Below are 14,052 nucleotides of genomic sequence, written 5' to 3' on the forward strand. Positions count from 1 at the left end.
ACAAAGGACACTTTCACTCGTTGTTCATACACAACATAAGCAGGGCCAGCAGTAGCACACAGCAAATACCATACCAAACCAACTACCATTTAAACGTTCAGAATCGCCTCTCGAAGATTTTATCCAACATTCTTAATAATACAAAACGACTAACAATTGTCCAGACTGATGAATGGAGCAGATGATTCATAAATGTATAAGAAAGCTGTCGAACAACAAGAATCAAGTTGTTAAAAATGAATATGCAGAATGTGATTGTGGTGAAGAAATCTAGTGAGGCAGATATTCACTTTTTTTAACTGCTTTAAGTATTAGGAATATATTTTGATCCTGTTTTACCAAAATATATTGGTGTCCAGTTAATAATTTAATATACATGTTTTTTAACAGAACTAGTTCTATGTAAAAGAAGATCCCACATTGGTCTGTAAGCATAAGTCATGATTATTTTACAGCTCAAAAGCAAGAAAACACTTAGGCAAGTATACGGTAAATGTCCCAGATATACGGTTATAAAAGACAGCTATATTTAAAATGGGATGCACAGATCTCACTTTTTCTTATTGATTAATACACCAAGATCAGAGCTTTTAAGTTAGCCCAAAACTGATACTTATTCGATACTGACATCCTCACAGTAAGCAAGAATCTCTGCGAGTTTCTGTTGATAACTTCTCGTTCATGGCACGAAATACATCGGTGCAACGTATTGAAAAATATGTAAAATCTGATCCAATAGTGATCCATGGTTTCAGACCAATACTGGTCGAGAGCCTTCTCAAATAAATGCATCTCCAGATGCAGTTTAATCTCATACCACCAACCTGTTCTAATAAGAATGAGGACGTCTCTAGCACCAGGTGAAGAGCTTGTTTCTCTAAAGCCAAAGCACTCTGTAATTTCTGCTCTTCATCTTCACTGAAGGAGCGCTCGCCCTGAGATGGAAAAACAGACATTTGAGTCATTAAACACTGGAGTGCAGCACTAATGCAAGAATCTAACAGGCTTTCATGATATTTGTTCAGAATCATCCACTCTGAAGTAATCATAATCTTTATGATTACTTTCTTTTCACTTTGAATAATGGTTTACTGGTCTGCACTTATATAGCACTTTCATCCAAAGCGCTTTACACCGTGTCTCATTCATCCCTTCACACACACACACACACACACACACACACACACACACACACACCAATAACTTGCTAACTTGCCATCGGGAGCAACTTGGGGTTCAGTGTCTTGTCCAAGGACACTTCGGCATGTGGGCCGGGAATCGAACCCCAACCCTACGATTAGTGGACAACCCACTCTACCACCTGAGCCACAGCCGCCCTACATTCAACGCCATTCAACTACATGAAAACAGATACGTTTCCAAAACTTCAACTTTCATGCTAATACCACCATCGGTGCCATTTTGCTGGTCATCTCGTAGCTCGCAATCTAGCAGAGCCAAGTCTCTGCTGTAACTTACCACAATTTATATGATGTTTACCATCACTGGAGAATGGTGAATGAGAAAAGAAGCTCTTGCTCGTCGGTGTTTAGGACCCAACAGTGAAACCTGACCATTAACACTTATGTTTGAAATTTCTCAAATCTGATCAGTCAGACTGTGTGCATTATTTCCAGCTGTAACACGATTGATAGGTTACTATTAATGCGCTTGTTCTAACATGTTACTGTTTCTATAGTAACATGTAATACACAGGCATTTGTACAGCTGATGCTCCACATAATCTAATACTGATTTTTTTTTTTTTAAACAAACAAACAAACAAACAAACAAAGTGTTTAACAACGTAAAAATGTCAATCCATGTGATATCCCTGGAGGCCTCCCGCCAGACCATCTCAGATTTTATCTCAGACTCAAATAATGTCATTATTCCCAATAAATAGTATGCAACACTTCAGGCTTGTATCTGCATTAGTTTCTGAGATATAGAGGCTTTACAAAGTGCTACATAAAAAGTTCCATAAGTTATTACAATAGCTGGTGTGTGGTGGGCGTTGTGGTGCACTATGGCTGCCGTCACCACCAACAATCCAGGTGGATGCTACACACGGGTGGTGGATGAGGATATTCCAACCCCCCCCCCCCCAATGTAAAGAGCTTTGAGTGCCTAAAGAAATGCTATAAAAATCTAAGGAATCATCATCATCATCATCATCATTATTATTGTTATAATAACTTTTGAACCATTCATGACAGATGCATGAAATTGCCAGGGTCTAGTATAAGATGTTTTTAATGTATAAAACAGAAGGTCCACATCTGCATATAAATAAAAATAAAAGTGTTCATGCTTTGCCCCTCTATATCACCACACTAAAGTACATCAGATCTTTCACATTTTTATATCCATTAATGATGTCACAGCTTATGATTTATGAGGTGTTAAATATGAAAAAAAAAGAAGTCATTTTGCACATATTGCATAATCCATCCATGCATCTTCAATACCACTTATCCTTCAGGGTCATGGAGAACCTGGAGCCTATCCCAGGGAGCATCAGGCACAAGGCGGGGTACACCCTGGACAGGGTGCCAATTAGGCCTGGATAATAATTCAATATCAATATATATCGCGATATAAATTTTTTCAATAATGGTGATATGATTTTTAAACACATTTCTGATATTTCGACATACATTAAAACATTTGTCACTGACTGACGTTCATGGCGCAGACGAAATAGTTGATAAGAGAGGAAAGGTGAATTCAGTGGTATGGAAGTAGTTTGGCTGTCTAAGCTCTGATAAACTTCAGGTTTCATTGCGCTGCAAAATGTGCCGGAGAGTGGTGCCGACTAGCAGCAGGAACACATCAAATCTGTTCCACCATCTGAAGCAGTTCCACCCGATAGAATATTCTGAGAGTCAGAAGATGAGGCATCATAAAGGTTTAAGCCAACCTGTCTCTGAAACATCACCGCCACCCCCCATCACCAACTGTGTCAAAAGAGAAACCCATGCAGCAAACACAGATCGCTGCATTCATGCCTTGTGACAAGCAGTCTAAACGATATAAAGACATTACTAAGGCTGTCACGAACTTTTTGGCTAAGGATATGATGCCGTTTAGTACAGTAGAAAACGTGGGCTTCAGGAAAATGATGTCAGTCATCGACCCCAGATACGAGCTCCCTGGCCGGAAATATTTTTCCCGCACAGCTATACCTACACTTTACGGTGACGTTAGGGAAAGGGTGGAGGAGCAACTGAAGTCAGTGTCATATTCTGCGATCACAGCTGACCTGTGGTCAAGCCGAACCTCGGAACCATACTTGAGCCTGACATTCCAATTTATTGATCAAGATTGGAAGCTTGTCAGCTTATGCCTCCAGATGGTTTACTTTCCCGAGGATCACATGGGCGAAGCAATTACAGCCGGACTTACGGAAGCGCTCACCTCCTGGGGACTCAGCGAGGACTGCCAGGTCTGCATCACCACAGCTAGCAATAACATCAAAGCCGCGGAGTTGAACAGATGGACAAGGCTACAATGCTTCAGGCACCGACTGAACTCTGCTATTGGTAAGTTATACACAGTTAATATACATTTGAGTATTATGTTAAGTTATTTTGCTCATAATATGAGGATATATTACTACAATCATTGCAGTAACAAATAGGCGATATGCTTAACACAAAATAGGCCCAACCTAAACGTAGCTTATCAGTGCTTGTATGTTTTTGATAGCTATTTTTATATTCTTTATATTTGTTTATAGTATGTTTATATTCACACAATTTTATGCTTGCTATGTGGTTGTTGCATGCCATGTCCTAAGAATTTCATTGAGCATGTGTTATAATGTGCATTTGATTTGATAAATAAAACATTTGATTAGGTGATTTCATTCCCCCAATTTAAGCGACTGAATAGGCTATTCATTTATTCTTTACTCAAGACATACATATTTGTATGGATTTATACAGTGACAAGAAAAAGTATGTGAACCTTTTGGAATTTCATGGTTTTCTGCATAAATTTGTCATAAAATGTGATCTGATCTTCATCTAAGTCACGGGTATTGACAAATATAATGTGCCTAAAATAATAACACAAAATAAATTCTGATCCCTCATGTCTTTATTGAACACACTCATTCAAAATTCAAAATGGCAGTGGAAAAAGTAAGTGAACCCTTAGAATTAATAACTGGTTGACCCCCCCCTTGGCAGCAATAACCTCAACCAGTTGCTTCCTGTAGCTGTGGATCAGACCTGCACATCATTCAGGAGGAATTTTAGCCCATTCTTCCTGGCAGAACCGCTTTAGCTATGTCATATTCTTTGGACATCTCACGTGTATGGCTCTCTTCAAGTCATTCCATAGCATCTCTATGTGGTTGAGGTCTGGGCTCTGACTTGGCCACTCCAAAAGGCGGATTTTGTTTTTCTGAAGCCATTCTGTTGTGGACTTGCTCCGGTGTTTTGGGTCGTTGTCCTGTTGCATCACCCAACTTTTCAGCTGACGTACAGACATTCTCACATTATCCTGAAGAATTGTCTGATATACTTGGGAATTCATCTTCCCGTCAATAATTGCAAGCTGCCCAGGCCCTGATGCAGCAAAGCAGGCCCAAATCATGATGTTTCCTCCACCATACTCTCCGGTTGGGATGATGTATTCATGATGATATGCTGTGCCCTTTCTATGCCAGATGTAGTGCTGTGTGGTTTTTCCCAAATAGTTCAATCTTAGTTTCATCAGTCCACAAAACATTTTACCAATACCGCTGCGGAGTGTCAATGTGCTCTTTTGCAAACTTCAGGCGTGCAGCAATGTTCTTTTTAGTAAGCAGTAGCTTCCTTCGTGGTATCCTGCCGTAGATACCCTGCTTGTTCAATGTTTTAAGTATTGTAGACTCATATACAGAGATGTTAGCCAGTTCCAATGATGCCTTCAAATCTTTGGCTGTCATTCGGGGTTGTTTCTTTACCTCATTGATGAGTCTTCGTTGTGCTCTTGGTGTCATTTTGACTGGCGCCCACTTCTTGGTAGAGTAGCAACAATCCCAAAGTGTCTCCATTTATAGAATGTTTGCCTGTTAGACTGTAGACTGGTGAATTTCTAAAGTCTTTGAAATCACTTCGTAACCCTTGCCAGCTATACGTAAATCAACAATTCTTGATCGTAGATCCTCTGAAAGCTCTTTTTGGCGAGGCATGGCTCACATAAGTGTGTGCTCCTTGTGCAGAGCAAACTCCAAAAATTTGAGGGGTTTTCATCAGTCAAAGTAGCTGTAGTCCACACCGCCAAACTCATTTTCTAAACGAGACTCCAGGTATACTAAAACCTGACTCCAATGAGCTTTTTTGAGGTCATTAACTCAAGGGTTCACATACTTTTTCCACAAGCACTATGAGGGTTTTTTTTTTGGTTGTTCTCAATAAAGACATGAAAGAACAGAATTTTTTTGTGTTATTATTAGTCAATACCATTGACTTAGATGAAGATCAGATCACATTTTATGACAAATTTATTCAGAAAACCATGAAATTCCAAAAGGTTCACATACTTTTTCTTGCTACTGTACATACAGCAGTTCTATCAATTAAATTCAAAGGTGTTTTACTGGCATGGAAACAGATGTTTACTTTGCCAAGTCAGGTGTGAAATAAAAAAAACAAAATGTACATAAGCAGAAGAATTGTGATTTTGCTGTAAGAATAATATAAATAAATCAAATTTTGTAGGTAAAATACAAATGAGAACTATATATTGCAATATTTTTTTTCCCCTCTGTGTCTACAGAGAAAGTTCACCAAGACAAGCGAGTGGACAGAGCAGTTGGGGTCTGTAAAAAGGTGGTGGCTGCCTTCTACTCCTGGAAGAAGAAACGGGACCTTGCAGCTGCTCAGGAGGAGTATCACTTGCCAAAGCACAAGCTCATCAGTGAAACACCAACAAGATGGGTTTCCCGTCAACAAATGGTGAAGCGGGTTCTGGAGGAGAAAAGGGCCATCACAGAGGTCCTCTCAAAAGACAAGAAGACCAGGTCGCTGGTTCCTACTTGGCAAGATGTGGACGTTTTAGAGTCTATAGATGCAGCTCTAAGCCCGCTCCACTAATTCACCGATGCCTTGTCTGGTGAGTCCTATGTCAGTGTGTCATTCCTAAAACCAGTGATGCATCTCTTCAACACCTCCATCTTGAAGGAAGCAGAGGATGACACAGACCTCACCAGGACCATAAAGACAACAGTGATGGGATACCTGAATGAAAAGTATGATGACCCAGCCATGGATGATCTACTTGACATGGCATGCCTCGTTGACCCAAGATTCAAGCTTCAGTACACTCAGGAGGAGAAGAGAGAATACATCAAAGAGAAAGCTGTGTTGGAGATGCTGAAGGGAGAGAGAGTTGTTGTGGTAAGGGAAGAGGAGTCCAGAGAAGAAGCCATGGGAGATGCTGCTGCAGCAGTGACACCAGCCAAGAAAACAAAGCGGTCTCTGGCTAGTTTTTTTTCAAACAGGTCCACTACTACCAACACAGAAGGCTTGAGTGTACAGCAGGCAGTTGAGAGGGAGCCCAGCAACTACCTTCTGTCTCCAGATGCTGACAATGACTCAAATCCTCTGGATTGGTGGAAAGTCTTTCATAAGAACTTCCCCGGAGTAAGCCAACTGGCAAAACATTACTTATGTATTCAAGCCATAAGCTCCCCCTCTGAGAGGGTTTTTAGTACAGGTGGAAACATTGTCACATGTAAAAGGGCATCTTTGAAGCCAGATAATGTAGACCAGCTTGTATTTCTTGCCAGAAACCTCTAGAGCCTGTCATAGGGTGTCATCAATCCCCAACAACATGTGTTCTTGTTATTGCTCACACTTTTTCTGTTTTCTTCAGCAACTCTGAGCATTTTTCATATTTTTTTTTATCCTGGCTGAAGCACTTTTATTTCAATCTATAAGAATAAAATAATCAGCCTATGCTGTAGTTTAAAAGTTAAAGATATTAATATTGACAAAAGGTGAGAGTTTTATGTTTATTTGCCAGTGATTTCACATTTCTTGTTTGTATGAAGGTTAAATCCAAATAAAAGTTGAACATTAATTTATTTGTGCCGTTTTTATTTCTAAATTATTATATAGTTTTATATGAGGAGGTTTCATAGACTTGGCAAATTCATTTTACAGAAGTTTGAAGGTACAGACATCCGTTGTGGGCATCCTTGGCAGTTTTTCTGAGGATTTATATTGTTCATATCGATATCGGAATTATATCGTATCAACTGAAATAATAAATATACCGTGATATACATTTTGGCCATATCGTGCAGCTCTAGTGCCAATCCATCACAGGGCACAATCACATACACATTCACACACTACAGACAATTTGGACATGCCAATTAGCCTAGCATGCATGTCTTTGGACTGGGGGATGAAACCGGAGTACCCAGAGGAAACCCGGAGAACATGCGAACTCCGCACACACAGGGCCGTGACGGGAATCGAACCCTCAACCCTGGAGGTGTGAGGTGATTGACATGTATGACAATGTCTACCATAAAAAAGGATTATAAAACTAACTTACAACTTCATTGCAACAGTGCCAGAAACGTCCCCCTTTGACGTCAGCGCGGGAGACAACCGCTAACTTCTCCCGGAAGTAACGAAAACACAGCACTAGCCAACAAATTAGCACCAGAATCACTAAACACATTAAGAGAAACGTGTTTAATGTGCCTCAAGGTGGAGCTTCCCTTGAAATCTAATGCACAACAGAGCTGTGTTTAGAGGAAACACTAAGTTCATACCTTAAGATGAAGTTTCTGAAGAATGCGAGAGAGAAGTCTGGACAGTTTGTTGACCTCTATAGAGTTGATGAAAGTTACTGCGTCTCTGATGCTGTAGAGAGAAATTAGGTAAAGAACCGACCCAAAACAACCCCTGAACTCTAGTCCAGTTTTTACATTCTTGACCATAGCTTTAAAAAAGTGATATTTTTATAACCTTATTGCACTTTGCATACATTCATATACTGTTTTTATTATAATGGAGAAACTACAGTCCTGTTATTACCGTCTGGTTCATTTAATTCTAGCGTTTGAGCTTTTGGTTGTGTTTACAGCTCGATTAGACTCCAACAGCAAAGAGCAATTAACATCCAATTCAGTTAGCTAGATCCCTATAGGACATGCAACAGGACAACTACACAATAACAGCACTTCCAATATTTAAAAAATCTAATCTCACTTACCTCTGTGTTTCTTTCACTATTAAAGCCATGCTAGTGTCTCATTAATGTTTATATTAACGTTCAGTCTTTCATCTAGCTAACTGGGAACCACAGGTTAAATCCCAAATGCCGCTCCTTTGGATATATAGTGCACTGCATAAAAAGCCGTTATTTCATACGCTATGTAGTGCACTTATAGAGGAACAAAGGAGCCATTTGGAATTCGACCTTGCAGTGGATGTATTTACTTCCTGTTTAACGGTCACGTGTCAATCAGTCACATGACATCAGTGCCGGATAGATGAGCGAAACACTTAAATCCGAGTGTCTCAGTTAGTATGTTAAAGACATTAATACTGTATATTTGCATGTTTACACAGCTAATACTTACTGAAAGATTAGGAAAGTTCCTTGGTTTACCTTCTGCCCCAATATTATATACACTTTCCTGCACAACTTTATTAAATTATCTGTGCTGTATCTCTCTCTCTCTCTCTCTCTATATATATATATTCGAAAACAATTAGTAGGAGATATACACAATATATATATATATATATATATATATATATATATATATATATATATATATATATATATTGTGTATATCTCCTACTAATTGTTTTCGAAAATGAAGACAAAATCTCAGATTAAACATAAAACAAAGGCAACCTGAGCAAACACATAATGTAGTTTTTAAATTATGTTATTCATTGAAGCAAAAATGTTATCCAATACCAACTGGGCCTGTGTGAAAATGTATTTGCACCCATAATTACTAATTCCCCAAATCTATGAAACTGCATTCATATTGGGGTTCAGCTGGACTAGGCACAACCAGGCCTGATTACTGCAAATTCTGTTCAATCAAATCATCACTTAAATAGAACTTTTTCAACAGCATGAAGTTGGTTAAAAGGCCTTATCCAGTAACACACGATGCCAAAGTTGAAAGAGATTTTAGAAATGGTGAGGAAGAAGTTGGCTGAAATACATCAGTCTGGGAAAGGTTACAAAGTTATTTCAAAGGCTCTGGTACTCCAAAGAACCACAGTGAGAGCCATTATCTCCAAATGGAAAAACTCGGCACAGTAGTGAACCTTCCCAGAAGTGGACGACCTATCAAAAAAAACTCCTTCAAGAGCACAGCAACTACTCATCCAGCAAGTAACAAAAGAGCCAAGAACAACATCAGAGGAACTACAGGCCTCTCTTGCATCAATAAAGGTTACTGTTCATGACTCCACTATCAGAAAGACACTGAGCAAAAATGGCATCCATGGAAGTGTAGCAAGGTGAAAACCACTGCTAACCCAGAAGACCATTAAGACTCATCTGAATTTTACCAAAACAGACCTTGATGATCCTCAAACCTTTTGGGAGAATGTTCTGGTGACTGATGTTTTGGTATTGGAACTGTTTGGAAGACAGAAGTCCCATTACATATACACAGAATTCCACAAAACGAATATCATACCTACGGTCAAGCATGGTGGTGGAAGTGTGATGGTGTGGGGATGCTTTGATGCTTCAGGGCCTGGTTAACTTTTAGGGAAATATGAACTCTGCTCTCTACCCGAAAATCCTATAGGAGAATATCCGGTCTTCAGTCTGTAAGTTGAAACTCAAACGCAACTGGATTATGCAGCAAGACAATGATCCAAAGCGTAGGAGTAAATACTAGTCCTAGAAGTAAGTGAACGACTTATCTCCAGTTATTGGAAGCATTCGGTTGCAGTTAAAGGTGGCACATCCAGTTTTTATGTTTAAGGGGGTAATTCGTTTTTCACATTGGTGATAGATGTTGGTTAACTTTTTTTTATGCTTCAGTAAAAAAAAAAATAAAAACTGTACTGTGTTTACTCAGTTTGCATTTGTTTTATAATGTGTTTCGTTTGAAGATCTAAAACAATTTAGTATGAGATACACAAAAACAGAAGAAATCACCGTTCTTCATAGTAGTAAAAAAAAATAAATAACCTAAAATGAATTAAATTTCAGCAGAAAAAAATGTTCAGCAGAAATGTTCAGTAGAAATGTTCACTAGAAATGTGCAGCAGGAATGTTCAGCAAGAATGTTCAGTAGAAATGAAACCGGAGATTGTTTGTTTGAGCTGAAATAAAAATATAAGAATTAAAATTAATTAAATTTCTAATTACCAATAATATGGTGTCAGCTTCACTGCTAAATAAACTTTAAAAGTTTTTGCATAAACTGCTGAAAGTTTTTGCATTTAAATTTTGCCACCATTCATGAAGGGGGTAGTCATGAATATTATATTGAAAAGGCCCTGGCTGCATCTCTTGCAGGAGATACACTATATTGCCAAACGTTTGTGGACAGCTGACCATCACACTCCTACTGCAAGCGTGTCTTCTCCAAACTGTTGCCACAAAGTTTGAAGGGCATAATTGTCTACCATGGCTTTGTATGCTGTAGTATTAAGATTTCCCTTGAGTGGAATTAAGGAGCCCAAACATGTTCATGACACTGGGATGAATTGAAATGCAGACTGCGTACCAGGTCTACTCACCTCATCTTTACTAATGCTCTTGTGGTGGCTGAATGAACAAATCCTTACAACCATGCTCCAAAATCTAGTGAAAAGCATTCCCAAAAGAGTTGAGGCTTTTATAGCAGTAAATGTGGCACCAAATCCATATTAATGCCCATGGGTTTGGAATGGTATTTTCAACAAGCACTTATGAGGGTGATGGTCAGGTGTCCCCATACTTTAGGCCATATAGTGTACTTATGGCTTATATAACTTATATAACTCCTACAGTGCTTTATGGAAAGTGATAGGTGACAAAATTGCTCCTTCTGTAGAGATTTTAGAGGGTAATGCATTTGCATAGACTACATCTTGAACTATTGCGTGTTTTAGTACTGTAGTTAAATTCTAAGTATAATTTTTTTTTATTACTTAGATTAGTAAGACCCAAAGGGATTCTCTGTCTTAGTGCTACAACATCTACCAGTGCATGTTTCTTTCAATAATTCACCGGGCAGAGCATCATAAAAGGAAATCCTATTACTAAAATATTTGCACCCTCTTACATGTATGTCATGTACATCATTCTCAGTAGAAATGGTAGCTGTAATTACCAATTTATTTATTTTTTAAGTTCTTGGTATGTGAATGGCTGTACTGTAGTGATTAGGGATGAACAATATATTGACTTTTTTTAATCTTTTACACATCACTAGGGTTTCGATGAAATGAATTAAATGAATAAAGTCACTGAAAGTAATGCAGGGTTGTTTCACCATTTCTTCTCCCTGTTCACGCTGCCTTCGTGTAGCTGGCGTCAGGACGAGGAGGAGAGCTCAGCGACACACATCAAAATAAGCAGGCCCAGTGAGAGCAAGAAGGCAAGCAGATACAGTGAGGGAAAAAAGTATTTGATCCCCTGCTGATTTTGTACGTTTGCCCACTGACAAAGAAATTATCAGTCTATAATTTTAATGGTAGATTTATTTGAACAGTGAGAGACAGAATAACAACAAGAAAATCCAGAAAAACGCATGCCAAAAATGTTATAAATTGATTTGCATTTTAATGAGGGAAATAAGTATTTGACCCCCTCTCAATCAGAAAGATTTCTGGCTCCCAGGTGTCTTTTATACAGGTAACGAGCTGAGATTAGGAGCACACTCTTAAAGGGAGTGTTCCTAATCTCAGCTTGTTACCTGTATAAAAGACACCTGTCCACAGAAGCAATCAATCAATCAGATTCCAAACTCTCCACCATGGCCAAGGCCAAAGAGCTCTCCAAGGATGTCAGGGACAAGATTGTAGACCTACACAAGTCTGGAATGGGCTACAAGACCATTGCCAAGCAGCTTGGTGAGAAGGTGACAACAGTTGGTGCGATTATTCGCAAATGGAAGAAACACAAAAGAACTGTCAATCTCCCTCGGCCTGGGGCTCCATGCAAGATCTCACCTCGTAGAGATGCAATGATCATGAGAACAGTGAGGAATCAGCCCAGAACTACACGGGAGGATCTTGTCAATGATCTCAAGGCAGCTGGGACCATAGTCACCAAGAAAACAATTGGTAACACACTACGCCTGCAGCGCCCGCAAGGTCCCCCTGCTCAAGAAAGCACATATACATGCCCGTCTGAAGTTTGCCAATGAACATCTGAATGATTCAGAGGACAATTGGGTGAAAGTGTTGTGGTCAGATGAGACCAAAATGGAGCTCGTTGGCATCAACTCAACTCGCCGTGTTTGGAGCAGGAGGAATGCTGCCTATGACCCCAAGAACACCATCCCCACCGTCAAACATGGAGGTGGAAACATTATGCTTTGGGGGTGTTTTTCTGCTAAGGGGACAGGACAACTTCACCGCATCAAAGGGACGATGGACGGGGCCATGTACCGTCAAATCTTGGGTGAGAGCCTCCTTCCCTCAGCCAGGGCAATGAAAATGGGTCGTGGATGGGTATTCCAGCATGACAATGACCCAAAACACACGGCCAAGGCAACAAAGGAGTGGCTCAAGAAGAAGCACATTAAGGTCCTGGAGTGGCCTAGCCAGTCTCCAGACCTTAATCCCATACAAAATCTGTGGAGGGAGCTGAAGGTTCGAGTTGCCAAACGTCAGCCTTGAAACCTTAATGACTTGGAGAAGATCTGCAAAGAGGAGTGGGACAAAATCCCTCCTGAGATGTGTGCAAACCTGGTGGCCAACTACAAGAAACGTCTGACCTCTGTGATTGCCAACAAGGGTTTTGTCACCAAGTACTAAGTCATGTTTTGCAGAGGGGTCAAATACATATTTCCCTCATTAAAATGCAAATCAATTAATAACATTTTTGACATGTGTTTTTCTGGATTTTTTTTGTTGTTATTCTGTCTCTCACTGTTCAAATAAATCTACCATCAAAATTATAGAATGATCATTTCTTTGTCAGTGGGCAAACGTACAAAATCAGCAGGGGATCAAATACTTTTTTCCCTCACTGTACCCCAGGGTCATATCTCCCTGCAGTTTTCACCTGGTTTACCAATGATGACCAGGGTTGAGCCTGGCCAGTACCTGGATGGAAGACCTCCTGAGGAAAACTAAGGTTGCTGCTGGAAGTGGTATTAGTGAGGTCTGTGTGGGGCCTAATGCCCCAGTTTACTGACAGGGAGACTATACTGTAAAAACAGCACCGTCTTTCGGATGAGACGTTAAACCGAGATCCTGACTTTCAGTGGTCATTAAAAATCCCAGGATACTTATATTAAAAGAGAAGGGTTATAACCCCGGTGTCCTGGTGAATTTCCCCCATTGGCCCTTCTCTATCATTGCCCCTAATAATCCCCATCTCTGAATTGGCTACATCTCTCTCCTCTCCACTAATAACTGGTGGGCGTTCTGGCGCACTATGGCTGCCCTCGTCGTGCAGGTGGATGTTACACACTACTGGTGGTTGAGGAGACCCCCCCCCCATTCTATGTAAAGCGCTTTGAGTGTCTAGAAAAGCGCTATATAAATGTAACTGTAACTTACGCCTTAAATTTGTCTCCCAAACTGCGTGGCACTTCAACTGTCTTGGAGAACGATTATTGCAAGCTCAAAGATATACAGATGGCCACGGACAGCATGTAATCGAACACCAAAGAACTGCATGAGCAACATGCTGAAGGATCATAACAGAGAAAAGCCTTTCTTTTGGGATGGCAAGTTACAAAACACCTTGTTTTTAAAACTAATTTGATATGGTACATGATTCTCTCTGATTAATTGCATCACATATCATTACACCATCTTACAAATTAATCACGTTGTGTTTTTTTTTTTTTTTTCTTCTCTATATCATGCAGCCCTTGCAAGCACTGTCTGTGAA

The 14,052-nt window shown here is 39.8% G+C and overlaps 1 protein-coding gene across 2 annotated transcripts in view; it reads right to left on the reverse strand.

The window, feature by feature from the left end:
• The window catches only part of commd10 (COMM domain containing 10), a 58,065-nt gene extending 49,466 nt beyond the window's left edge, over nt 1–8,599 (reverse strand). The window contains exons 1-3 of one of the 2 annotated variants that reach the window (XM_053625001.1): nt 8,227–8,599; nt 7,784–7,874; nt 825–935 (exon numbers count right to left, since the gene is read on the reverse strand). In XM_053625001.1, coding sequence (XP_053480976.1) covers nt 825–935; nt 7,784–7,874; nt 8,227–8,255 — 231 coding nt within the window. In that variant the 5' untranslated portion in view covers nt 8,256–8,599. The other variant, XM_053625000.1, reaches the window with a different exon arrangement.
• Nucleotides 8,600–14,052: the final 5,453 nt, after the last annotated feature.

Source organism: Ictalurus furcatus, chromosome 5 (assembly GCF_023375685.1).
Source record: "Ictalurus furcatus strain D&B chromosome 5, Billie_1.0, whole genome shotgun sequence".
Classification (NCBI taxonomy): Eukaryota; Metazoa; Chordata; class Actinopteri; order Siluriformes; family Ictaluridae; genus Ictalurus; species Ictalurus furcatus.